Here is a 27,553-nt window from a genome sequence, read left to right as displayed (position 1 = left end):
TTCAACCTGTAATAGGGTTGCCATGCCACTGTGGTTAATATGAAACCCAAGCAACACTCACAACAAGCTGGAGGAACTCAGCAGGTCGGGCAGCATCCGTGGAAAAGATCGGTCGACGTTTCAGGCCAGAACCCTTCGTCAGGATGACCTGCTGAGTTCCTCCAGCTTGTTGTGAGTGTTGCTTTGGGCCCAGCATCTGCAGATTATTTTGTGAATATGAAACCCAAAACTTCCCAGTGGCATCTAAATGAAACACACACCAAACATAGTTTTGCCCTCCCAAAAATGGTTGTGGCCACGTAGTATGAGAATTGGAGACACAAGGGAGGCTGCAGGCGGTGGAATATGGAGACAAAAACAAACTGATGGAACCTAGCAACTTAAGCAACATGAGTGGAAGAGAAGGGAAAATCAATGTTTTGGGAAGAGATCTTGTACCAGATCCAGCAGCAGGGTCTTGATCTGAAATATTAACTATCCCTCTGCCTCCATAAATGCTGTTTGACCCATTGAGTTTTCCAGCAATTTGTTCTGTGACATGATAATTGCTTTAACTGTGCAATTTTGTGTGGCGGTAAAATACTATCCCACTTTACTTAAGACCATATAGAATCAATATATGACTTAGTGCTTTGTTAAAGAATGAAGGAGTAATGGAGACAGTGTGGAAACAACATGCAATTAAATGTTTTACAGAATGAAATAGCTGCAAAGAAAATTCTGCAAGTATTAGCATTAAGGGCAAAGAGAAAAAGGAAAATCATTTTAATGGGTGTTTTTTCATCTATTTTTATCATTTATACTTTATCTTCTATACTTACTCCTACAAGAATGTTATCGTTTTATTGCACAAGAACCTGCACAAGTACATCTGACCACAAGTGTAATGAAAAGCATTGCTGAACCATCACAGCAACATAGCAATAGAAACGCAACATTTCAGCCAGGCCTTTGGCTTCCATGATTTTACTTTAGATGCATTAATAAAAGACTTTGGGATCTACTTTTATACTGCCCTTTATTTTGTGTTTGAACTCTCTCCTTGTCCCTCATTTCCTTTTACAGTTCTTCTCAGTACTTTTGTGTTTGGAATTTGGTTTTTCTCTGAACTATGAACCCAAAGTACCCACAGTACAATTTTCCCAACTTATAACAGGATTTCTGAAGTTCCCAAGTCTCTACTATGAGTTCATGCATCTTTCTCCTGTTTGCCTAGAACTAGTTGGTTAGTTTGTTCATTAGAGGTTTATCGTCATTGCTGAGGACAATGAGATTACAGTGCTTCTCCATTCAGGGCAAACCAGCACTCTGGCAATTCAATTACTAAGAACACAATGACTAACTTTAAAACAATGTCTGAGTTATTTAGAGTGACAGCTAAGTTACAACTGAATTAAAAACGAACAACTCTAAAATGGGACATTGTTCAGTTACACAGCAGCCCTAGGGAAAATTCTGTTTTTCATTCTGGATAACCATGCAGAGATGTTTTTGTATGTCCTGCTGGATGGTCCAAGATTGTACAGGTGATCTACTGCATGACAGTATGGTACACTAGCTGCAACAAGATTGACCAAAAAGCACTTCAGTGAGTGATCACGACAGCACAGAACATCATTGGGACAACAACTACCAGATATGGAAACCATCTAGCTATGGCAGGCTCACAAAATCATGATGGACTCATCCTGTTCAATCTCCTACCATCCAGCAGAAGATGTTTCTGCACCTCTGTATGCTCTTTCATTGCTTTTGTAATTAATCCAATCACTGTGGTGTCATCTGTAAACTTGATGGTTCATTTGGTGGTATAGGCATGCTTTCCATTTGATGCCTAATGGTGTACAATGAGCACCTCGAGCTCCTCTACTGCTTCTTCATTATTTTCTATTTATCCACTTTTCCAGAGTCTGGGTGTCACTGCCAAGGCCAGTATTTATTCCGTTTTTTAATTATCCTTGAAATGTGTAGATTTCGAGGATTTCAAGAGAGTGGTAGCTGTGTGGAACGAGCTTCCAGCAGGAGTGGTTGAGGCAGATTTGATGTTGTCATTTAAAGATAAATTGGATAGATATATGGACAGGAAAGGAATGGAGGGTTATGGGCTGAGTGCAGGTCGGTGGGACTAGGTGAGAGTAAGAGTTCGGCACGGACTAGAAGGGTCCAGATGGCCTGTTTCCATGCTGTAATTGTTGTATGGTTATATTGTTATATTACTGGATCAACTCAGAGAGTATTTAATCATGTTTGTGTTAGTCTAGATTCATACTTGGGCTAGATTAGGTAAAGAGGCAGATTTCCTTCTCTGAGGGACATTAATGAACTGAATGGAGTTTGCAACCATCTTGTAATTCTGAGATTGTCATTATTAGTGATTTTTTTAACTTCAGGATTATTAACCTGGATTTAAATTCCATGGCTACTATGATTTGAACTCAGTCCCTGAATTACTACTCTAGTAATTTAATCTCCACACAACAATCAAAAAGATTCTGTTTTGAATCCTCAAACATGCCTTTCTATTCAAAGCTATGAAATATCTTTATTTAATACTGCCATCTATCTTCTATTTTCTATTTGATTTCTGAATATTCCTCACCTTGTATGAGTCAGGTCATTGTGCTACCCAACACCAAAGTGCCAGGTCATAAACTGGACATATCAGATCTGAATACATTATAAATGAGAAGCATGTACATTTAATATTTAATCAATTCATTGAACCGATTATGTTATGGTATTTTCTTGTAAGCAATCCAGGAAGTATAATCTTCAATCTTTCTAATTCATAACAATCTCAGGCACTGATCCGAATTGTAAATTTATAATCAGCAAATTTATAATCAAAAGCTAAAATACAGAACTGTCCTTCTACGTTCATTATTTATTTAGTCAGTCAATTCCATCTTTTAATTAAGTTCATACACATTCATGTACTTATTTTAATTATTTTCTTACACAAGTTTAAAAGCTGTTAACTAGAATTATAATGATCATAAACATTTTTTGTTCATAATTTTGTTAACTGACTTTTGAATGTTAGAAAAAAAAGATAATTCACTCACTCAATGACTGAAAGGAGGTTGCAGAAATAATTAAACTGGTTTGTACAGAACTGTTTGGTGAGCTGAATTTAGACATTATTAACTCCAAAGCATAGACTAGATAGTAAACCCTATGCAATTCCTTGATGAGAGATTATGATGAAGATTTATCTTTTGTCCTTAATGAATATTCTTGTCAGAGTATCAATCCCAGTGCTCTCACATAAAGCTTGTATTAAATTACTGTCTCCACTATCTTAACCAAGACATTAACTTGTCATTCTTAATTGACAAAACACTTGTGGTAAATTAGCAGAGGAAGAAATTTGATGTGAGCATTTGCCATTCATATAATATCAGTTGCAATAATTTCCAGGTTATTTATCATTGTACACCTATGTTCCATATTTCTAGTGTTCAATGAGAAAGTACATTCTCTTAGTAAAATGGAAACATCATATGTAAAGTGAAATATTGTCCAATATTGATGATGGATTATTGCTTGCAGGAGGCGTTCACAATGGTGAATATGTGTCATGGCTGTACTGCTATGACCCAATCATGGACGTATGGGCCAGGAAACAAGACATGAACACCAAACGGGCCATTCACGTTCTGGCAGTGGTGAATGATCGTCTGTACGCTATTGGGGGAAACCATTTAAAAGGTGTGCTTTACTGATGATGAAGGTACTGGATTATGAAGATTTTATATATGAGATGGGCCACATTATTGGAAGCCCAACTATATATTGTATTTAGGAGAAAAACAGGGAGGTGTTAAGCCTGAAGCCACTATCAGTGCATTTACATTACAATGGATTTGCTGTAGATTTGCTCTTGTCCATTGGATGAAACCAGGATACATTTATCGGGTTTAGCTCTAACTATATCATTAAAATATAGAAACTGCATGGATAACTTGCCAATTATCAACACCTGCTTAATACCATGATTTTACCAGGTAATGATTTCCCTGTCAACTTAAGCATTAGAACATTGAACATAGAACAGTACAGCACAGAAACAGGCACTTCAGCCCATGTTGTGCTCGACTAAGGATGTCTAATTAAGCTTATTTCTCCTGCCTGTACATGGCCCATATGCCTCTATTCTCTGTATAGACATGTGCCTATCTAAGAGCCCCTCAAATGCTTCTGTTGTACCTGCCTCTGCCACCAGCCCTGGAAACTCATTCCAGTCCCTCATAACTTTCTGTATAAAAATAAACCAGTCCCACACATCTCCATTGAACTTTCCACCTCTTGCCTTAAATGCATATCAGACACTTTGACCCCTGGAAAAGAAGACCAGCCTTGTACTCTATCACCTCCTCTTGGCCTCACTCAGTCCAGATAAAACAACTCTAGTTTTCCGATCCTTATAGCATATGGCTAATCCAGAGAGCATCCTGAGCCTTCATATCCTTCCCATAATGGAGTGACCAGAACTAAATGCAATACTCCAGATGTAGCCTAACCACATTAAGGCAGAGGTTGATAGATTCTTGATTGGTCAGGGACCAGGCTGGAGATTGAGGCTAAGAGGGAAGATGAATTAACCATGATGAAATGGTGGAACAGACTCATTGGGCCACATGGCCTAGTTCTGCTCCTATATCTTATGGTCATGTAGTCTAAACAGACTTTTCTAAAGCTGCAACAGAACTTTCTAATTGAACTTGTTGCTGAAACATTTTTTTTCATCTGCCTTTCCAATGATTACGAGTCAATCACTGTGGTACTGGGGACACTACATGCTCAATGAACATTTTGGTCTTGAAACTGCATTGCTGTGAGAGTTGATTTTAATTTTGCAATGCAATGAAAATAGTTTGGGGAGTCTTTCTTGTGGGTGGGACACCTGTTTTTTTTTTAATTCTAGGCAGCATTTCTCAGCTGCTCCACTTACATTAGTTCTGGTTTTCTGACCAATTAGGCAGAACAGACACGATGACAACAGGCATGCATCAATTTCAACTTGGGTTTTTTAAAGGCACAGTTCAAGCATTACGTTTGATGGGTTCTGGATACACTACAAATGAGCAGAAGTAAAGGGACAGTGGACAAATGAGTTGCCACCCCAGATTCACTGAAGCTTTGCCAGATGTTGTATTGAAGGCAGCAATGGGATACAGGGGCCTCATATTCCCTACCGATGGGAGAAAGAATCCTGTATCTGACATGGTGAAGTCTTGCCTGGAGGTATTTGTAAAGACAACAACAAGAGCGCAATTCCGTGCTCCAGATCAGCAAAGCTGGGCACAACAGAACAAGTACCCAGGTGTGCAGGCAAATCTAAGTTCCTTACTCTTCCCTTTTAATTCTATTATAACACATCAGATCTCACACCACATTTTCTTGCATGTGGACATACCCCTCTCTGTATATGAGCTTGATCACATCTTCATCAGTGGAGCATAAACACAAAAGGTCCTGCAGATGGTGGAAATCCAGAGTAACACACATGAAATTCTTGATTAACTCAACAGGTCAGGCTGTATCTGTGGATAGGAATACAGGGTCAATATTTCAGAACAAGACCCTTCATCAGGACTGGGCAACTTTTCTGACATCGGTCTCATCTGTTTTCAGGATCATGACTCTCATTGATACCTAGCTTGAACACACACACTGCTTCCATCCACCTGTGCCGTACAGCATCCTTCTCACTCTCCAGTCTTTCCTTTCCTTTCTTCCAGAAGAAGGTGCAGAAAACTGGAGAGGAGCAGAGGGGTTGAGGTGGTCCTCCAGCCATCAGCCACTAAAACTGACTTAAAAGGAAGCTATAGAGATAGCTGGGAAATTAGAATACACAGCATCTGAAGGAGAGATGGGAATCTTACCTATCTTGTGATAGAATCTTACCTCATTGAGCCATCAGAGATTATTATAATTTATAATATTATAATAATCGTGGGCTCACAGGCTGAGCCGGCAATGAATTGCTCATCCCAATTGCCCTTAAGAAAGTAGTGGTGAGTTGGCTTCTTGAAATGCCGCCTACCTTGAGGCGTAAGTATGTGCATTCATCTGAAATGGATATTAGTAAGGATGAAAACTGATCATGTGTGTAAGCAAAATCATAAAAATTCCCAGCTTCAAGTTTGCAATTCATACCGTCACTCTCCCAAAAGGCCTTCACTCATCTCTCAAGGCAGCAGCGGGAGGAGAACCGGAGCAGAAGAGGTCGCTCTGTGAATGTGATATTAGAAAATAAAGCCTTTCCACCCACATCCAGTACACACTAGATAAATAAGTGGGTTTATACACCGTGCCTTAGATATCATGTGTACAGAAATAGAAGCATCACTGGAAATTCTCAGTTCTACTGTATCTCTGGGGCAATTAATCAACTGGAATCTCAGGTGCTGCCTGAAAGGATGTTTGGATGCAAGCTCTGTGTTAGTGAAGAGATGAACACGTTGAAATAATGTCCCTGCACTATCCCTCCAAAGAGCAAAGCCAAACCTCCTCTCATTCAGGCTTGCATCTTCCATGGTAAATTCAGTGCATGCAGCAGAGTTCACAAACAAGATATTAGTTATCTACCTAATACACATTACAGTGTAACTCAGGCAACCCGGTAGCTTTGCGGATAGAGTAATGCTATTACAGTGTCAGAATTGAGTTGAATTGACTTTATTACTTACATCCTTCATACACATGAGGAGTAAAAACCTTTACGATACGTCTTTGTCTAAATGTGCAATGTGCAATTTATAGTAATTCATAATAAATATTATGTTCAACAGGATAGTCAATATAACATAGAAGTACAATTGTATCAGCATGAGTTAATCAGTCTGAAGACCTGGTGGAAAAAGCTGTCCTGGAGCCTATTGGTCCTGACTTTTATGCTGTTGTACCATTTCCCAGATGGTAGCAGCTGGAACAGTTTGTGGTTGAGGTTACTCAGGTCCCCATTGATCCCTCGAGCCCTTTTTACACACCTGTCTTTGTAAATGTCCTGAATAGTGGGAAATTCACAGCCACAGATGTGCTGGGCAGTCCGCACCACTCTCTACAGAGTCCTGCGATTGAGAGAAGTACAGTTCCCATACCAGGCAGTGATGCAGCCTGTCAGGATGCTCTTAATCGTGCCCCTATAGAAAGTTCTTAGGATTTGGGAGCCCACACCAAACTCTTCTACTGTCTGAGGTGAAAAAGGCGCTGTTGTGCTTTTTTTCACCACACAGCCGGAATGTACAGATCATGTGAGATCCTCAGTGATGTTTATGCCGAGAAACTTAAAGCTGTTCATCTCCTCAACCCCAGATCCATTGATGTCAATAGGGGCTAGGCTGTCTCCATTCTTCCTGTAGTCCACAACCAGCTCCTTTGTTTTTGCGACATTGAAGGAGAAGTTGTTTGAATCTGGGTTCAGTTTGGAGTTTACATGTTCTCCTTGTGACCACATGGGTTTCCTTCCACAATTCAAAGACATACGGATTCAGAGGTTAGTTGGTCATATGGGTGTAAATGTGCAGCTCGGACTCACTGGGCCAGAAGGGCATATCTCTAAAATAATAAAGACACAACAATATTTGCTGACTAAGGTGCTTCTCGTGAAGAACTTTGAAATAATCCTTATTTGTAGAGGTTGAGAGCTGCATCAGTTTGGCAGCCACAGACAGAGCATGCTCACCGAGTTCAACAGGTAGTAAGTCTGGATCAAAGTTCAGTCACCACTGACTGTGATAGTTTGAGCCTCCTGAGCCAGGCCTGATCTGACAAGGCAAGCAAGCTGAGCCTCCTGTGAGCAGATCGGAGGTTGCTGCAGGTTACTCTTCTGTCACGATACTTGGTAACAGGCACTGCTGCTCCTGTGGTACAGCTGGGCAGCTGATCCTCTGGCCCCACTCTATTGTTGCATCACCTGCACTTTTTTTAAACTCTCAGTGAAGAATCACGAGCTGCAGTAGGCAAGTAAAAATATCTAAAAGCAGGAAGATAGAGAATAAGGTTAACACTTGTCCTCTTAAAAACTTCTCCAAGCTTGTCAAGAAATGAATCAATACAGCTACTGTCACTTGGGAGAACAGCTGGGAGCATGCAGAGCTTATGGGGAGATTACATTTTAAGCTGTTCAGCTTTCATCCACTGCTCCTCTGCTTTCAGTAAGCTTCAGTTTCTGCAGGCTCAGGAAGCCCACACACCCTAGGTTAAACCATGATGCTGCTGCTAAAATATATCCTAATGACCAATTTGTGTCTCGTGTGACATCCTCAATCCCTGCCTGCCATGCTCGGCTTGAATCTGGGAACCAGTGAGTTTGCATATTGTTTTTCTTTGCCAAGTACTTTTGTGAATTTAAACCACTATTGCATGCAAAGCTCAGTACTCTCAGCTGTTAAAATATCTCACCCACCAGCCCCAGAGTCTCCATTAACTGCAGATTAAAAAGATTAAGTGTCCAAATTTGAGAGATTCTGAAATGCCACAGGTGTTCCACCTCTGAGATGTACTGTATGTTTAAGCTGAATGCCTCATTCATGCTTCTTACTTGGTTATCTTAAATTCTGCAGATCATTACTATTAATGATAAATAAGTGAGGGCCAAGAATTAAACCTTAGGGCACTCCACTGGTCATATCCTTCTAGCTTGAGAAAGACCCACGTATTAATTGCAAACACATTTCCCATAATACTGTTCCCGTGCACGAAAATTTTATATGTCACATGTCTTCTGAAAATATAAACACACTGTGTCTTCAGGTTCCACTGTCATAAAATCTTTCTTTTGTATGCATTTCTGGGTGTAACTAGTCTGCATAGAAGCCTGAGTTCAATAAAAAGTTCTTCAGAGCCTTCTGTATAACTCCTGGTGGACTTACGTGCCACACATAATGCTTAAAACAGTGGAAAGCACAGTAGCAGCAAGAATCATTCAACAACTAACGTAGATGTAATGAATGATTCTTTTTATGAGGGATGGAGCTCACCCTCTTGCACAACTCTCAGCTGAAGGAGTGTAGTGTAGCGATGAGTTGCAAAACAGCAATCCTGAGGTTAGATCAATGTTCTGACCTGCCTACCTAGCACATTGCAAATGTGCTACATGCCACAAAGTTGAGCATGAAACACGGATGCCTATTTGATGCTCAAAATGGCTAAAGAATGGGAAGGACTGGTCTGAAATCAGCTCTGCTATTTTTTGCCAAGCACTGAGCTTCAGTCACACAGCTGTACTCACCTACCCTGCTGCTCTATTTCAGATTAATTATTTTACAGGGAAGTTAATCTGTGTAGTTCAGCGTTTATTCACTCTCTGCTTTAAATCACTTCATTATGCCAGCCCTATTTAATTTACTGACATTATTTAAAAACATTCATTTGTCACATATTTTTCATATTTTTGCAAGTTTTATTTCTATTAAATTATAGTTTTTGAGGTCATTCTCCTCGTATTATTTAATGTCTTTGATATATTGTTCTGTTCTGATTGCTTGCGTTATTTCTAAATTTCAAAAACCATTTGATTAAATATCGGCCCCTTTATTAAAAGAGCAGCTGCTTTTATGTAATCAATAAATCTTGCAACTGCTGTTTATATTAAATAGTCAGATTTTCATTTAATTTATAAATTTGTAGGGAAGACCACTGCAGTAAATGGTATTTAATTTGTATAATAAATGTTCTTGTGTATAGCTCAACTGATTTGCCATCTTCTTACCAGTATATTGCATTAGCACACTCATGATAAATTTGCGTATTGTTCATGCAAAATTGGGACAGCAGATTGGTAATTTGAGCTGGTGGAAGGGGTCAGTTAATTTAATGTGACTCCAGAACCACAGCAAAGGTGAGCAAAGATTCAGAAAGGAGAGAAGCAATGCTCGAAATGAAAGACAGAAACTAATGAGAGTATTTGGAAGGCAGAGCAAGGAGCAATTGGAAATTAGACAAAAAAGGAGTCTGATCTGGCTTAATGGTGTGTGTTTAAATGCAATGAATATGAGCTGAAAGCACAGGTAGGCATCTGGAGACAAAAAGAAACTGTAGTTGCTAGGATCTAGAAAAAGAATATAACACTGGAAGACCTCAAATTGATCAAGCATCATCTGAAGAGCAAAAGGTGCAAGTCAACATTTTAGGTCGGAAAAGGAAAGGTTGGCAGTAGTACGAATGGGAGTGTGGGTGATAGGTGGAGTCCGATGGGAAGGGAATGATGAGCAGCTGGAACCACATTGTGGAGGGACGTGAACCAGAGGAGTAATATATTTTCTTTTATTAAATAATAACTTGTAGGGGAAAGGAATGATTCTGATTACAAAATGAGATGGAAAACATATTTTGTATGATGATAGTGGTTAAAGGAACAATTATAGGAGTGAGAAGTGATGATATGTTGAAAGGGACATCAATTTAGCTGTATCAATTGAGCAAACACACTGCAGAAGTATATGATAGACATCCAAATATTTAGATGGAGAAAGAATAGCAAACGTGGGAAAATTCTGGTCAATAAGGGTCATTTTCCCATTGTAGGAAAAGCAAACCTTTGAACAAGAGTCCATGGCAGCCTGGTCAGAAAGGTCAAAAGATTGGATCCAGATGGCATTACTATAGTAGAAGGAAAATTTGGAAAAATATATTATGAAAAAGTTGTAAAGAATCTAAAGATGTTTTATAATTGTATAAAGAACAATGGGATATTTCGAGGAAAGAAGAGGGCCAATCAGGGAATTAAAGGACACCAATTTGTGGAGGCAGAAGTGGTGATTAAGGATCTCAATGGCTATTTTTTTTTGTGGCTATTTACACAGAAGAAGGGAACATCATAGTTAAAGAGGAAGAATGTGAAATATTCAAAAGGATGAATACAGGCAGAAAAGAAAATAGAGGAGGAATTCTAATCTGGTTTTACATCTTTGAAAGTGCACGAATCTAGAGGCCAAGATTAAATACTGTATATTACAGACTTAAAAGAAACAAAGGTAGAAAAATTGGTCATACTATATAATTGATAGGGAAGAAGAAAGCTTCAGACTACAGGTGGATGGAGACTATTTGGTATTTAAGAAGTAAAATGGCTAATGGAACTCCACCTGAATAAGTATGAATTAATCGATCTGGGGAGCTGTAGCAAAGTAAGGTAATGGTTGAAGACTGAAAAGTGAAGAGGAACAAAGAGACTTCGGTGTGTAGGGCCATAGCAGACATCCCACCTCTCCCGGAAGTTCCGGGAGTCTCCCGTAAATTAATAGTGGCTCCCTGATGCCCGCAAATTCTATACAATATCCTGGAAATTGATTTTTTTGAGAGCAAGCAGAGCGAGAGAGTGAGCGCAAGAGCAAGAAAGCAGCGCGAGAGAGAGTGAGAGCGACAGCGAGAAAGCAAGGGCGAGAGTGAGAAAGCAAGGGCGAGAGCGAGAAAGCAAGCGCGAGAGAGCGAGAGCAAGAGCGAGAAAGCAAGAGCGATAGAGAGCGAGAGCAAGAGCAAGAGCGAGAGAGTTCCAAAAAAAGTCAAAGTGGCAGAGTGTTCCAAAAAAAGAAAATATAAAACATACGTCACCCCAGACTACACTAAAGTGTACCCCTGCCTAATAGGGGTCAAAAATAATGACAGTGTTGCTCGCTGCACTGTTTGCAACAGTGACTTTTCTATTGCCCATGGTGGGTTAAAATGTAAAAGTCATGTTGAGGTGAGTTTAACAGGTGTCATTCGTTCATTGGCATAGCGAACATTATTTAAACTAGCTGGCTGACTGCTAAGGAGCTACTCTATTGCAGACATCCCACCTCTCCCGGAAGTCTCCTGCAAATTGATGGTGCTACCTCCCTGAAATGAGTTTTTGCAGGGTGGGCTGTCTGCCATAGATACATAAAGATAGCAAGAAGGTTGATAAGCTGATTAAAAAGGCAAAAGGGATGCTTCCCTTTATAAGCTAATACTTAGATTCTAAGAGCAGGACGAGCATGCTAGAACTATATACTAGGCCTCACTTCCAGCAGCTGTGTATGGCCACCAACGGGGCTTTATGGTGGTCGCTTCGGGGAAGCGTCTGGGGCACCTTGAGGTCTCCTCCGTCACTCCTGTGTGATCGTCTGCTCTGGAGAGGTGCTGGTCGGAATGGGCCGTGACTCCAAGCACACCGGCACGGTAGCAGACCGCCGGTCTCCGGGAACGTGGTGGGCCTAGCTGGTCGGGTCCAGGTGCGGTCTGGAGTTTAAGAATTAGTTCTGGCGCGGTGGTCTCCAGCTCGGTCAGTAGCTTCACCAGGGTGTTGTTGATCTTGATCTTGCTAAATTGGAGGTTTAGAAGGGTTTCCCGGGTATAGGATAGTGGAGAGGGCAGTTTGCTCGGGAGAGCACGTGCAAAGTCACCAGTTACCGGCGCCATCTTTAACGTAAGAATATATGTATGCCTCAGCTGTCACGGACTTTATTTGGAAATGCACGGAAGGCTATGTGTCTCACAAGACGATCCGGGTATTCCCTAACCGGAAACCTTGCATGAATTATGAGGTCAAGTCCCTTTTAAAGGCTAGAGCTGCGGCTTTTAGGTCCGGGGATACCAGTCGCTACACGGAATCCAGGCGTGAACTCCGGAAAGCCATTAAGGGCGCCAAGAGGCAATATCGAGCCAAGTTAGAAGCCCAGGCTAACCAAAGAAATGCCAGCAGACTATGGCAGGGTCTAAATGAGATCACTGGGCGCAAAGAAAAGGCTGGGAATATCAATAACTGTGGCACTTCTCTTCCTGATGAACTTAACATATTCTACGCAAGATTCGAACAGAAGAGGAGCGTCCCGCTCCCTCTGGATGAACCGGACCTGGTGGCATCAAGATTCATCGTCACCAAGGAGGACGTTAGAAAGGCCTTCCTGAAGATAAATCCAAGGAAGGTGACGGGCCCAGATGGCGTACCAGGACAGGTTCTCTGGGCCTGTGCAAGCGTGCTAGCTAGAGTGTTTACTGACATCTTCAACTGCTCCGTGCTTCAGTCTAAGATCCCCTCGTGTTTTAAGAAGGCAACGATAATCCCAGTGCCGAAGAAGAGCAAGGTGGCATGCTTGAATGACTATCAACCTGTGGCTCCGACATCAATTGCTATGACGTGCTTCGAGAGATTGGTTATGGCACACATCAACCACAGCCTACCGGTCAACCTCGACACTTTGCAATTCGCCATCTCTCTGGCCTTACGTTCCTCCTTAGAACACCAGGAGAATAAAGACCCATACGTAAGGCTCCTTTTCATTGACTAGAGCTCTGTTTTTAATATCATCATTCCAAATAAACTGATTCCTAAGCTCCGGAACCTGGGCCTTAGCACTCAGATCTGCAGCTGGATCTTCAACTTCCTCACAGACAGGACCCAGGCTGTAAAAATAGGGGACAAGCTCTCCTCTACAATCACTCTGAGCACCGGTGCCCCACAAGGCTGTGTACTCAGCCCCCTGCTGTACTCACTGTACACCCATGATTGTGTAGCCAAGTTTCCATCAAACTCAATATACAAACGTTTGTATAAGTTTGCTGATGACACAACAATTGTAGGCCGTATCTCGGGTAATGATGAGTTTGAGTACGGAGAGGAAATTAAGAACCTGGTGGCATGGTGCGAAGACAATAACCTATCTCTCAACGTCAGCAAGATGAAGGAATTGGTTGTTGACTTCAGAAGGAGTAGCGGACCGCACGACCCAATTTACATCGGTGGTGCGCAAGTGGAACAGGTCAAAAGCTTTAAGTTCCTCGGGGTCGGTATCACAAATGACCTGACTTGGTCCAACCAAGCAGAGTTCACTGCCAAGAATGCCCACCAGCGCCTTTACTTCCTGAGAAAACTAAAGAAATTTTGCCTGTCCCCTAAAACCCTCACTAATTTTTATAGATGCACCGTAGAAAGCATTCTTCGAGGGTGCATCACAACCTGGTATGGAAGTTGTCCTGTCCAAGACCAAAAGAAGCTGCAGAAGATCGTGAATACAGTGCAGCACATCACACAAACCAATCTGCCGTCCATGGACCCTCTTTACACCGCACGCTGTCGAAGCAGTGCTGCCAGGATAATCAAGGACACGACCCACCCAGCCAACACACTTTTCGTCCCTCTTCCCTCCGGAAGAAGGCTCAGGAGCTTGAAGACTCGTACAGCCAGATTTGGGAACAGCTTCTTTCCAGTTCAGATAAGACTGCTGAACGGATTCTGACCCAGATCTGGGCCGTACCCTCCAAATATCCAGACCTGCCTCTCGGGTTTTTTTTGCACTACCTTACTTCCTATTTTTCTATTTTCTATTTATGATTTATAATTTAAATTTTTAATATTTACTAATTTTAAATATTTTAATATTTTTAATATTTAGTATTTGAAATCCAGGGAGTGCGAAGCGCAAAATCAAATATCGCTGTGATGATTGTACGTTCTAGTATCAATTGTTTGGCGACAATAAAGTATAAAGTATAAAGTATACCACACTAGAAAGGACATGGCATTTTTATTGTGCACATTTCTGGTCAGTACGCTATAGGAAATGGTAGATATTACAAGAAATTTACAATGATCTTGCCAGGATTGAAAATATAGAAATCTGAATAAAGTTTAGTATCACTGGCATACAGGTATGTGGTGTATTTTTCATTTTCAGGCAGCAGTACTCTCCAATACATAATAAAAATACAAATTACAATAAGAAGTTTATATAAAAAATTAAATTAAATAAGTTGTACGAAAAGAGATATAAAAAAATAGTGAGGTAGTGTTCATGGATTCATTGTCCATTCAGAAATCTGACGGTGGAAGGGAAGAAGCTCTTCCTGAAAAGTCGAGTGTGTGTCTTCAAGCACCTGTAGCTCCTCCTTGATGGTAGCAATGAGAAGAGGACATGTCTTGGGTAATAGGGGTTCTTGATGATACATGCTTCCTTTTTGAGGCATCATCTTTTGAAGGATGCTGGGGAGGTTCGTGTTCATGATGGCACCCACTGAGTTTACCACTTTCTGCAACTTTTCCAGTCCTGTGCAGTGGCCCCTCCATACCAGATGGTGACGCAAGCAGTTAAAATTTGTGAGAGTCTTTGGTGACATACCAATTCTCCTCAAAATCCTAATGAAATATTGCTACTGCCATGGCTTCTTTGTAATTGCGTCAATCTGTTGGGCCCAGAATAGATCTTCAGAAATATTGACACCCTGGAACTTGAAACTGCTCACCCTAGTGCAAGGTTGTTTTTGCGAGACCACTTAAACAGCTGATCTATCTCACTCCTAAACACCTCCTTGTCATCATCTGAAACTGTGCCAACAATACTTGTGTCAGTGTCAAATTTATAGATGGTGCTTGAGCTGTGCCGAGCCACGCCACACAGTCATGGGTGTTGAGAGAGCAGAGCAGTGGGCTAAGCACACATCCTTGAGGTGATTTTCAGTGAGGTGTAAATGTTATTTCCAATCTGCACTGATTGTGGTCTCCTAATAAAGAAATCAAGGATCCAGTTCCAGAGGGAGGTGTGGAGGCCCAGGTTTTTAAACTTGTTGATTAGAACTGAGGATATTGTCTTGAACACTGAGCTGCAATCACTAAACAGCAGCTTTACGGAAGTATTACTATTGTGCAGGTGATCCAAGGCATAGTGGAGAGCCAGTGAGACTGCATCTGCTGTAAACCTACTGTAGTGAAAGACAAATTGCAGTGGATCCAGGCCCTTCATTAGGCATGAGTTGATTCTGGCCATGACCAACCTCTCAAAGCACTTCATCACAGACAACATGAGTGCAACTGAGTGGTAGTTGTCAAGACAGCTCACCCTACTCTTCCTGGGCACTGGAACGATTATTGTGCTTTTGAAGTAGGTGGGTACCTCCAAAGGCAGCAGTGAGAGATTGAAGATGTCCTTGAACAGTCACACTAGTTGGTTTGCAAAGGTTTTCAGTGCCTTACCAGGTACACCATCAGGGTGTGATACCTTCCAAGGGTTCACCCTCTTGATAGGCGTTCTGACAAGATTCCAAGATACTGCTGAGATGTTCACACTGGTAGTTTTATTCTCCCTTTCAAAGTGTGTATAAAAGGTGTTTTATCAGGCTGTAGTGCTACATCCAAAATGATGTATGTTAGCCATATATGGTTCTGTGAAACAAAGTGCACTGCAGTCCCTGATGTCCTTCTACTACTGCAATCTTGCTCTGAAGTCTTCACTTTTACTTTCCAGAGACTGTACATTCACCAGCAGCTTAGTCAGGAGTTGGGCTCTAAGGCCGCTGCACTTCAATTGTAGCTATAAACCAGCATGCTGACCCCAATTCTGTTTTCTTAAAGTGGAACTGCACTCATGACCCAAATCTGTAGTTCGGGACCTGCTGATTTTGAATATCAATAGATATTTGAAATACCTTAAATCAATGTTCCTTCCTGAAGTACCCATGGCTGTGACTGTAGATTTGAGCTGTAGTAGTCCTAAATGGGAATTGATGATTCCTATCAGTGGTGCACCCAAAGACTCGCCACTCATGGGCGCCATCTCTCGTTTGTAAGGGAGATTGGCATGTTTGTTTTGGAACAAAGAAGATTGCAGGAGAGCTTTATTGAAAAATAATCCCTAACCTTTTACGGATATGTTGAATTCAACAGTACGAATGAACTTACACATTTGTCTTCTCAAGAGCTATTGGAGATGAATAATAAGCACTAGCCTTGCTCATGATGCCCAGGTGCTATAAATGCATTGAAAAATCTTACAGAAATTCTTTGTAATTGTATTTAAAGAAGAATGACAAAAATGATCTCATAAAACTAAATTCAATAAATAATTTGAATGATACTGTGATTAGTAAGCATTTTAATGTCCATAGTCCGGTCTCCATTATGGTTTGGAATCAATGTGGCACGTAATAGCAATGGCCTCTTAACTTGTTTGAAAATCGTTGCTTCCTTCCATAAGGTTAATACCATCTTGCTTGCTTGTTTTATTTACTGAATGATTGAAAGCCTGATATAAATGATGACCCCTGTGAAACTGCTCTTGCAAATTGTTATGGTTTGCTTCTGAAGTCTAACCATCAAATTGAAAATATCACCATAAAAAAATCAAGAGCTAGATAAAGTTCCTGTTGTGTCTTATAAAATGAAATTATTGATTAAGAAAATAGTTAGGATTTGCAGTGATACAGAAATGTTTCCATCAGTAAGTTTAGTTTCTTGTTTAAAATTGGAACTACTTTCATTAACTGTTTTAATTGCTATGTGGCTAAGTATCTAAATTAGGCAGACAGCTGTAAGGTAGCTTTATTTACTGTCAAGAGCTGCACTGAAATAAGCAGATGTCAATAGTTGACTCAAGAACAACTGTTCTCAACTCAATAACTTGATTGAAAATGCTTCTTTTTGGTCTAGGTTTCTCACATCTTGATGTTATGCTCGTTGAATGTTATGACCCCAAAGGTGATCAGTGGAACATTCTCCAAACTCCCATCTTAGAGGGTCGCAGTGGTCCAGGATGCGCAGTGCTAGACGATAATATTTATCTTGTTGGTGGATACAGCTGGAGCATGGTGAGGTGGATTTGATACAATATTTTTTGTAATATTTCAATCATTATTTTGTTGGTAAATATAAAATTGTATGTACAACTATAGCTGGATGAACAATAGCAGATCTTTTCTCATTGCTTTGTTGCCAATACCTACCATTTTACACTTCCAAGTCAAACTAGTGTTTCATGACAGTATACAAAACCCTTTATTTTTTTCTATTATTGGATGACAATTCACCTAGATTCAATTGGATTTGTGGTTAACACCTATCACTCTATGATGTTTTCAGTTTTTTAAATGGAAAAATCAATTTGGGTAGATCATTATCTAAGCATTGTGGTATGTGGATGTATTAACTCACACATTATGAGAAAACACAGTCAATGCACTGACTGGAACTCAATGAAATGTCTCTAAGTTGAAATTGAATGTTTGCTGATATTTTCTTTGACTGAGGAGACAGTTTTTAGTTAGTAATCAGAATTTGGGCTTCAGTGGACTGCTTCAAATCAAACAGTGTTTCTGAACCAAAGGGAGAGTAACTTTGATAGGCCGCAAAAACACCTTAAGACCTAGGAGCAGAATTAGGCTATTCAGCCCATTTCTGTCCTGCCATTCCATCATGGCTGATTTATTGTCCCTCTCAACCCCATTTCCTGCCTTCTCCCTGTAACCCTTGATGCCCTGATCAAACAAGAACCTGTTGACCTCCGCCTTAATTACACCCAATGACCTGGCTACACAGCCATTTGTGAAAAAGAATTCCACAGATTCCCCAGCTACAGAAATTTTTCCTTATCTTGGTTCAAAATTAAGGTCCCTCAATTCTCAGGCTATGTCCTCTAGTCTGCCTCTACAGAAAAAAAAAAATCCTCTCCACATCCACTCTATCCAGACCTTTCAATATTCAATAGGTTTCAATGAGATTCTCCCTCATTCTTCTAATGTAGGCCCAGAGCCATCAAACACTCCTCAAATTGTTCACAATACTCCAAGTGCAGTCTAACCAATGTCTTACCACCAACTCAACCTGCAAGTTAACTTTTAGGCAATCCTGCATGCAGTGTGAATTCTATCATATTATCATCACTGCCTCCTTAGGGTTCCTTTATCTTAAGCTTCCTAATCAAATCTGGATCATTACCTAACACCTAATCCAGAATTGTGATTCCCTCAATCACAACCTGTTCTAATAAGTTATCTTGTGGGTATTCTACAAATTCTTCTCTTGGGATTCAGGACCAACCTGATTTTCCCAATCTATCTGCATATTGAATTCCCCATGATTATTGTAACATTGCCCGTTTTACATGCCTTTTCTATCTCCCTCTGTAATTTGTAGCCCACATCCTGGCTACTGTTCAGAGGCCTGTATACAACTTCCATCAGGGTCTTTTTTATCCTTGCAGTTTCTCAACTCTACCAACAAGGATTCTACATCTTCCAACACTATGTCAGCTCTTTCTAAGGATTTGATTTAATTGTTTGTCAATAGAGCCACCCCACCTCCCCTGCCTACCTGCCTGTCCTTGTGATACAATATGTATCCTTGAATGTTAAGCTCCCAATTGTGACCTTCTTTCAACCACAACTCAGAGATGCCCAAAGTGTCATACCTGCCAAAAGGGAATTTAGGCAGCATTTCAATGATTGTGTCCTCCAGCAACCATTAGCCACATGGCTGTTGGTTGGAAACTTGAGTAGGGAATTGCGCCACTAAAAGCCTCTCATGGGGAAGGTGCTGGCAGACACTATGGAGAATGGTTTAACATGGAGAAAGGAGCAGGGAAGTTTTCTGATGCTGCGCTGGTGGCCCTGGAAGTGGAGATGGGAGTGAGAAGAGGGAAGCTGGAAGTCCCATAATTGTTCTGCTCTGAGGTTCCAGATTTTGGTTCCTGCAAGGTAACATATTTTGATGAGACATCCATATGGTAGCAAAGACTTCTCTTGCTGAACACCCTATGCAGATATAGCCACTGCTAAGTTTCCACTTGTGCTTCCTTCTCCTTCTTCCTCTTCCAGCATCTTAATACTTTTCTACATGCCCTCTTCTCATTGTGCTTATTCCAGTGGATTGCTTTACTTGTGCAACTGGTTTGCCATAAGCCTGAAGCTAGAAAGCATCCTTCCATACTCTTCCTTCAAACCTCTACCATATGAACCCCATCTATAAAGCATCAGAATCATAATAACAACCAGGAGGAATCAATTAACAACAGCTATATATAGCTTATGATTATTGAAGAAGTGCTTTCTTGTTGCTCTGGTTAATCTCAGCAAAGAAAGGTGAGGGAGGATATTAAAAAATTCAACACTACTGAGTCAGTATCTCACTAAAATTAGATTATCTCTACCATAGAGTTTCATATTGCTTTATATATGTGGGTTAGTTATTAGTTTTCCATATGGTTTTGTTAACTCATTGCTGCAGGAATACAAAATACTACAGAGAACAGAAAATAAATGGAGTTTGATAATAACCAGATTTACGCCTCTTCCACCAAGGAACCTATGTTTCCTCGTCATTGAGTTATTATCTATGGAGGTCTGAAGTTGAAAGTCTGAGAAAGCTCTCTCTGAATACACAGCTGAAATATTCTTTGAAGAAAGTTCAAAATAAGTTTATTATCCAAGTAAATGTATGTCACTATATACAATCCTGAGATTAATTTTCTTGCAGGCATACTCAATGAATCCAATAACCATAGTCGAATAGATTTAATCCAGAATGACTGTTCCTTAACTAGTTAAGAAGATTCATAGATTTTATTAGTCTACTTAGAATAAATGAATTGTGGAATTTTTCTGCATGCTAAGCTATTATTAAAGCCTAAAAATCACATACTTAAATTACCGAAGAATTTTAATGATCAATACTCATTTTATGATAAAAAGTTAGATGTGATTCAAAACCTTAATACATTTTCAGAATGATACAAGATCCATATAGTTATGTGATTTGGATAAAGGATGGCCAATGGGTTTGTATATAGTAATAAATATAATAAATTTTGGAGTAGGTTTTGAAGAGTTTCCATTAGCAAACATAGGAAAGATTATTTCACCATTCAATGATACACACCAGATAATGAACAGTTATTATTAGGTGTAGTAATACTGGACCAAGCATCATGTTGATGTAATGAGCTTCTGATGCATGAATCTCTTACTAGCTCTTCTTTCAGTTAGTCCTGACGAAGGGTCTCGGCCTGAAATGTCGACTGTACCTCTTCCTAGAGATGCTGCCTGGCCTGCTGCGTTCACCAGCAACTTTGATGTGTGTTGCTTCTCTTTAAATTGATTTGCTTGTGAATTGAAAACAGCTATCGAAGGAATATTTTTGAAATGTGTTGCTTTGAAGAGGGAGGAGAATGTTAATAGATGATAAATTATGGAAAAAAGGGCTGTGCAGAAGTCAATTTGTTCTCATTAGAAAATATTGATAAATAACAAAAAATATTGTTACAACGTGACGAGGAAGGAATATTGTATTGAACTGATAACAAAAAATAGTGAAGTAAGAATATATAATTAACAAGTATGATTTAAGATCAGAAGATGGTTTTCCATAAATTAGTGAAGTGTGGAACAAACTCATATCTAACTAATTAATTTTCAGATTAGCAGATGAATCTAGTGGAATGCTGCAAGGATCAGTTCTTGAGCTTCAGCAATTTGCAATTATATCTAGATGATCTCTAGATGAAAGTGGAAAACATAACATTACTGGATGATACAAAACAAACTGGAAAAGTAAATTCCTGAGCAGAACATAAAGTTGCTGCAGATGGTTTACAGTAGATCAGTCAAGTGATTAGGCAAACAGAAGCATGTGTGGACTCTAATGTAAACAGTTTCGAAAGTATCTACTTTGGAAAGAAAAATTGAAAAGTAGAATTATTTTTCATATGAGAGAGACCACAGAATGTTGTTCTCTAGAATTACAGCATCCTTGCTCATGAATCACAGAAGGAGAACATACAAATGTTCCAAGCAAATAGAATTGCATCATATCAGAAAATGCTGGAAATACTCTCGTGGTCAGGCAGCATCTGTGGAAAGAGAGACAATTAGTGTTTCAATTCTGAGATCCTTTATCAGAATGTTCCCTTGAAATGCTGAGCATTTTCTGCCTCCAGTACCTTCTGAGGCATTGTCTACCAGATTTCAGTGATGCTCTGGCTGATCTTGTTTTGCTCAGATCCCTCCAAAACTCTACTCCTCCCCTTAAATCTATGCCCTCTGCTCTTAAATACTTCAGCTTTGCGAAAAGTTTCTTATGATCTATCCTCTCCATGACACGCAAAGTTCTCTTGATTTTCAATCCTCACCTCTCACTCTTACCAGAATCAGTTGCCCCTTGAACACTTCATTTTTAAGGTTTCAACTTCCCGAATGCAGATTTACCTACATGTAGCTGTTCCCAGCCTACGTTTACTCAATCCTGTCCAGTTGAAATCAGTCTCCTCTTATTAAACGGGCTGAATTTGTGGACTGTCGTTATCCTTTACTATAACTACTTTGAAAGTTACTGACATGATCACTAGCCTATACTGCACATCAAATAGAGTTTTATTGCAACTAAATCAGGTTTTGATGAAAATACAGCAAGGAATACAGCATATGATCGAAACAGATGGAACATATGTCGGCAATGACTAGTTTAAATGTATATTTTACTTGCAGATAGTTTAAAAATCACTATTGCTTAAAAATAACATTTTCTAGATTTTTATTAAATGAGAAATATTCTTACCTTAGATAGGGTTAAACAATTGTTTACAGAGTGATCCCAGGGATGAGAAAGCTTTCCTTGGAGGAAGGATAGAGTACAATGGATTTATATTCTTTGAGGTTAATAGAAGTATAAGTCTAATTGAACATGTTGATTCTACATGAGATATTGCTTTACAATGTCAAATGCAGGATTAGATTGTTAACCCTGACCTTTGTTTTGATATGTCATTACAGTGGAAATGAAGGTAGTCAATCCCACCCCCACCCCCCGCCCCGTGAGAAAAATGTACAATTTACTGGCATTGAACAGGCTCAGAGGGTAGTTTGTTGTTTTCCATTTTAAAGTTATCAAACAAAAATAACAGGCTTAAAATGATTTTGGATATATAATTACATGTAATTATAATAAGAAAACGTTTTTAAATTGTTTTTAAACCATAAATGATGTGCCACCTAGTGTCATTTAATAGGTATTGTCAAATAATTTGGAATGTAACTAATACACCAAATGATACTGTCTATGCAAAAATACTGATATCACTTATATGCAGATAAACAATAAACTACAATTTTTGACAAGAAAAGCAATGTAAAGCATAACAGTTAGTATGTGAGTGTACATCTAAAGCTTTTATTTACACACCATTTTGACAAATATCTTTATAATGATTTTCTTTATATTATTTTACATTTTTTTAAAGATTCTTTTCAAAATTCTATTATGACCCCTCATCGTATTTTACATAGCATCGTGATCTGATGTGTTCTTACAAAGGTGTACCAAAAATGCTTACATCTCTCTGAATAAATGCCCAGCATTAATATTGAATTTTTATGGCATAATAATAGCTTCATCACGTCAGCTGTGAGAAGGATCCCTGTAGTTGCTCTATTAGAAACAATTGACAACAAACCTCGGACTAACCTGACAGAAAAGCCAGAAGTATAGCATTCTAGTTGCTTCATCATTTTTCAAAAAGATGGCAATCATAATGTATTACGATTTGGATAACATTTCCAGAAAGTAAAGCATAGTAACATGATCGAGACACAGCACTGTTGGATTGATGCACTCACCTAGACTTCATTGTTTATATTTGCAGTAAGTCTCTGGCCTTTACTTGAGAATTATACAGAATTCTGTCTTCTTATTATCGGAGGGAAGCCTGCTTTAGCTTACAGCATGGACTTTATGCAATACAGAAGATTACCTAAAATCTCACTGTTCTTCATAACTGTAAACCCATCTTAGTCAGCATAGCATGACACATGGAGTATCTGATAGCATACTGAGGCACAGCGAATGATTAATATTATGGAATAGTGCATGGAGTTATAACATCATGAATGAGGGCATAGGGAATTACTGTCATGAAGCAAAGCTTATATAATTGATACCACTGAATTGTGCATAGATTAACGGTTGCCAATATGTAGTGCATTAGATGGCTTATATTGTGAAAAAGTCTCAAGGTGGGGTCATAGAAGCAAGTTGTACACATGGATGTGACCCTGCAGCCCACCACCTCTGTACCACCTACTCTTGACTCCTGATGCAGGCTCTCAGCCCGAAACATCGAGTGTCTATTCATTTCCATAGATGCCACCTGAAATGCAGTTCCTCCAGCATTTTGTGTGTGCTCCTCTGGATTTCCAGCAGCTGCAGGATCTCTTGTGTTTGCCACCTCCTCTAATTCCATTTGCATGCATTAGGATCACATCTTTCTTTGCCTTGCCTGTGTAAGTCAAGTCAGACTTCTGTCATGTGCAGAAGTACAGTGAGGTACATGTTCAATGAAACAACCAGCTTACAGCAGCATCGCACGCACGTAGATAGAGGCAATGTGCTTCTTCAATGTAGCAATTGTATTGAATTCCACCACATCCTCTGGTAGTGAAATTATCCACACTGTGTAAAAACAATCTTAACCTTCTTCCATTCACCTTAAACCTATTTTATATGCCTCTACTATATTTATCTACATTCTTTAGGGCCCTACCATTTACAGCATATGCTCTACCCGTATTTGATTTCCCAATATGCATCCCCTCATATGTTTTGGGATTAAATTCCATCTATTAACTTTCCATCTGACCTATTGCATATGCTTCTAATTAATAACATGGAGAGGTGCAAAGGGTAATTGATAACATGCACCTACGCTGCATGTAATTGGATACCAGGGAAGTGTGCATGGGGAAAGTGGTAGCATTAAGGTGCATGGGGTCATTGATACCATGGAGTGGTGCCCAGAGTAATTAGATTCAAAGCTGATTTATTGTTATAGATACAAGTGCATATATGTACAGGTGCAATGAAAAACTTACTCGCAGCAACATCACAGGCACATTGCATCATGCAGACAGCATTCACAAGACGGAACAAAAGCATAAATTAAACAGAAATTTTACACAATCTTTATAAGAAACTGTAATTAGAACAAAAAGAAAGTTCACTTTAGAGCACGGGTTCCCAACCTGGGGTCCACGGGTCCTTCAGTTAACAGTGGAGGCCCACGGCATAAAAAAGGTTGGGAACCCGTGCTTTAGGGCAAGGATATCAAAGGGGCATCATTGTCCTAAACTGTAGTGACTAAGGTTTCACCGGCTGATTCAAGAACCGAATGGAATTATGTGGGATCATTGATACTACTGAGGTATGCATGGGATGATTGATAGCAAGGAGGATGCCTGGGGTAATTAATGCCATGGAGGAATTTGTGAAGTAATTGATATCATTAAGAGGTGCCTGGATAATGAACAAAAAGAGGGTACAGTACATGTGGGATAATCTGATAACATGGAATTGTGCATGGATAGATGTGAAAACATGGAGTAATTAATGATATGGAAGGGTCTATGGTATAATTTATAGTATGGAGATCACATGGACTATTTGAACAATGGAGGGATGGACTGAGTTATTGATACTGTTGGGCATTGCATGTGGTGACTGATACCTCAGAGTGTTGTGTGAGCCTGTAAGTGGAGTGGTAAATGGGGTAGCTAACCACACAGAGAAATGCATAGTAATGCTACAATTGACGTTCCATGGAGTGATACTGTGAAAGGGTAACTGATACGATTGAGTGACACTTAATAAGCTGCCCCACAAGCTCTTTCTGCAAGATCTCTACTTCAGCAGCTGTGGAGCAGGAATTGTGTCCTTTTTGTCTGCAGGTTTTGTTCCTATTCACTTGACATGGACATTTCCTGTCATAAATTGAAGGCACTATTCATGGTGCATGGAAATCTATACTTGATTCCTGTAGTCTCCCGATTTAACCACATATGAACAAAATCATAGTAAGTAAATGTAGGTGAAAGTCTGGTAAATGTCTTTTCTTTTCAAGGTTCAAAGCCAATGCAATAGTTTCAATGCTGTGTTTGATATTGCAGGGGGCCTACAAATCTTCCACAATTTGCTACAGCCCTGAACAAGCAACTTGGACAGAATTGGAAGGGGAAGTTGCTGAGCCACTCGCTGGCCCAGCCTGTGTAACTGTTACATTGCCAGCCTGTGTGCCGTACAATAAATAAAACATTCTGTCAATTCACAACATTAATATAAACACTCAGACAATTTATTTAAATGATATCAAGTGCAAAGTACTGAATTCTTACTCCCAAACACATTTAATGTTTGAAATGTGCTTTTTTACTATGGTAATTTATGACTATGAAAATAATGTTATGTAAATCTTTGTATCTTTCAGAAGAAAGGCATGACCGAATAAAATAACTGATGTAGTAGAATATAACAAAATGTAAATTTTGTACAGGATAAGAAAGTGTAAATGAAGCTTGTTTGTTGGAAAACATACTTAAATAAAAACTTTAAAATGCTAAGTGTTTTCTCCTCATTGCATGGCTGGAAATAATAATCGTTTGAATTTATCTTCTGTCATGTGTTTATTTTGTGAACTTAATTTTTGATGGTGTTATGAAACAACCAGTGTATTTTATGAACTAATGTCCACTAGGTGTATAGATTAGTATATTTACACCTACTGGGTAACACGCTATTTTTAGGAATGAAATAAGTTAGCTATTGATTCCTTTCGGCTCATCTGGACCAAGTCTTCATTAGATTTTCCATATGTGTTATGCATTTAAGCCAATGGTATGTTTTGGGAAGGCAGGGGCTTTAACTGTATGCAGTTAACAGCACTTACATTGGACTCCAAATTGGAGATTTTCTTCTTTGTAAGGATTTGTTTTTGCATAGTGTAGCAAGATCAAAGTCAATCTTCTCCATTACGATCTGCAATACTGCTACCCAAAATTGTGAGATATGGAGGTGTGACTAGAGTATATACTGCAAGGTATCATTCCTGTCATTTCCCAATTAATTAGTATGCGCTTTAGCTCATGATACACTTTAAAATGCTGCAACAAGAATTGTGTACACTGTGATGGCTCCACCAAGTGAAAATAAATATTGAAACAAAAAACATTCGTTCTGGTAAGGCTGTTGCTGCTTTTCCTAGAGCAAGAGATGTTTTCTTTCGGCAGGAACTCTAAAGTGGAACTTCCATACTAAGAAAAATGCGCTGGATTATCTCAGTGAATGAAGCCTTGGGGTTCTCAAGGTGATCAGAGAATTACTTCCAAAACACAAAAAAAACTGTAAATGCTTGAAACCTGAGATAACACAGAAAAAAAGGTGGGAATGCTTGTTAGGACAGGTATCGTCTGTGGAAGGAGAAACAGTTAATATTTCAGGTCTAAAAGCATTCATCAGAGTCACTTGTATGTGCTGCAAACAAGCAGGGAGGTCATGGATATTTTAATGAGGCCAGTCCTTAAAATAGTTCAAGCCACTAACAAAGTTGAGTGGCTAAAAATTGATTCAGGGACAAGGTCATTTAAAAGATGAATTCCAAATTATAGTTTTTGATTAGTGATATTCGCCCAGGGTCCAGATCCAGGATTACTGGGAAGGCAGTTACGTATAGCTGAATGCTCATTGCAATAATTTTTCTGGACATTTTTCTCTTTCTTTGTCCCTTTTCCTTCTTCTGGTCTTACTTAATAAAGCAATGGGCTAGACTTAGTCACAGTACAAAAAAAAAGATTAAAAGTTTGTCAGCTGAACCAGAAAATGAACAATCGGTATTATATTTACCAAATTCAGGAATTCATACACCATGCTTGTAAATATTTTCAATCTTCCATACTTATAATGTATGATAGCAATCTTCTTCATGAGTCATAACTCTATCACCTGATATTTATCTTTGTTACATGCTTTCATAACTTTTATTTATATTCTTAGTGCTCCATAACC

General features: G+C 39.4%; 1 protein-coding gene across 1 annotated transcript in view; it reads left to right on the top strand.

Annotated features, from left to right (window-relative positions):
- Positions 1-26,103, top strand: part of klhl14 (kelch-like family member 14) — a 160,811-nt gene extending 134,708 nt beyond the window's left edge. The window contains exons 7-9 of the mRNA XM_063041632.1: positions 3,553-3,711; positions 17,387-17,544; positions 25,663-26,103. Coding sequence (XP_062897702.1) covers positions 3,553-3,711; positions 17,387-17,544; positions 25,663-25,803 — 458 coding nt within the window. The 3' untranslated portion in view covers positions 25,804-26,103. The remainder of the gene's footprint in view (positions 1-3,552; positions 3,712-17,386; positions 17,545-25,662) is intronic.
- Positions 26,104-27,553: the final 1,450 nt, after the last annotated feature.

This window comes from Mobula hypostoma, chromosome 1, assembly GCF_963921235.1.
Source record: "Mobula hypostoma chromosome 1, sMobHyp1.1, whole genome shotgun sequence".
NCBI classification, from domain to species: Eukaryota; Metazoa; Chordata; class Chondrichthyes; order Myliobatiformes; family Myliobatidae; genus Mobula; species Mobula hypostoma.
Note: the sequence above shows the minus strand (reverse complement) of the source record. Positions and strands in the feature narration are given on the sequence as shown.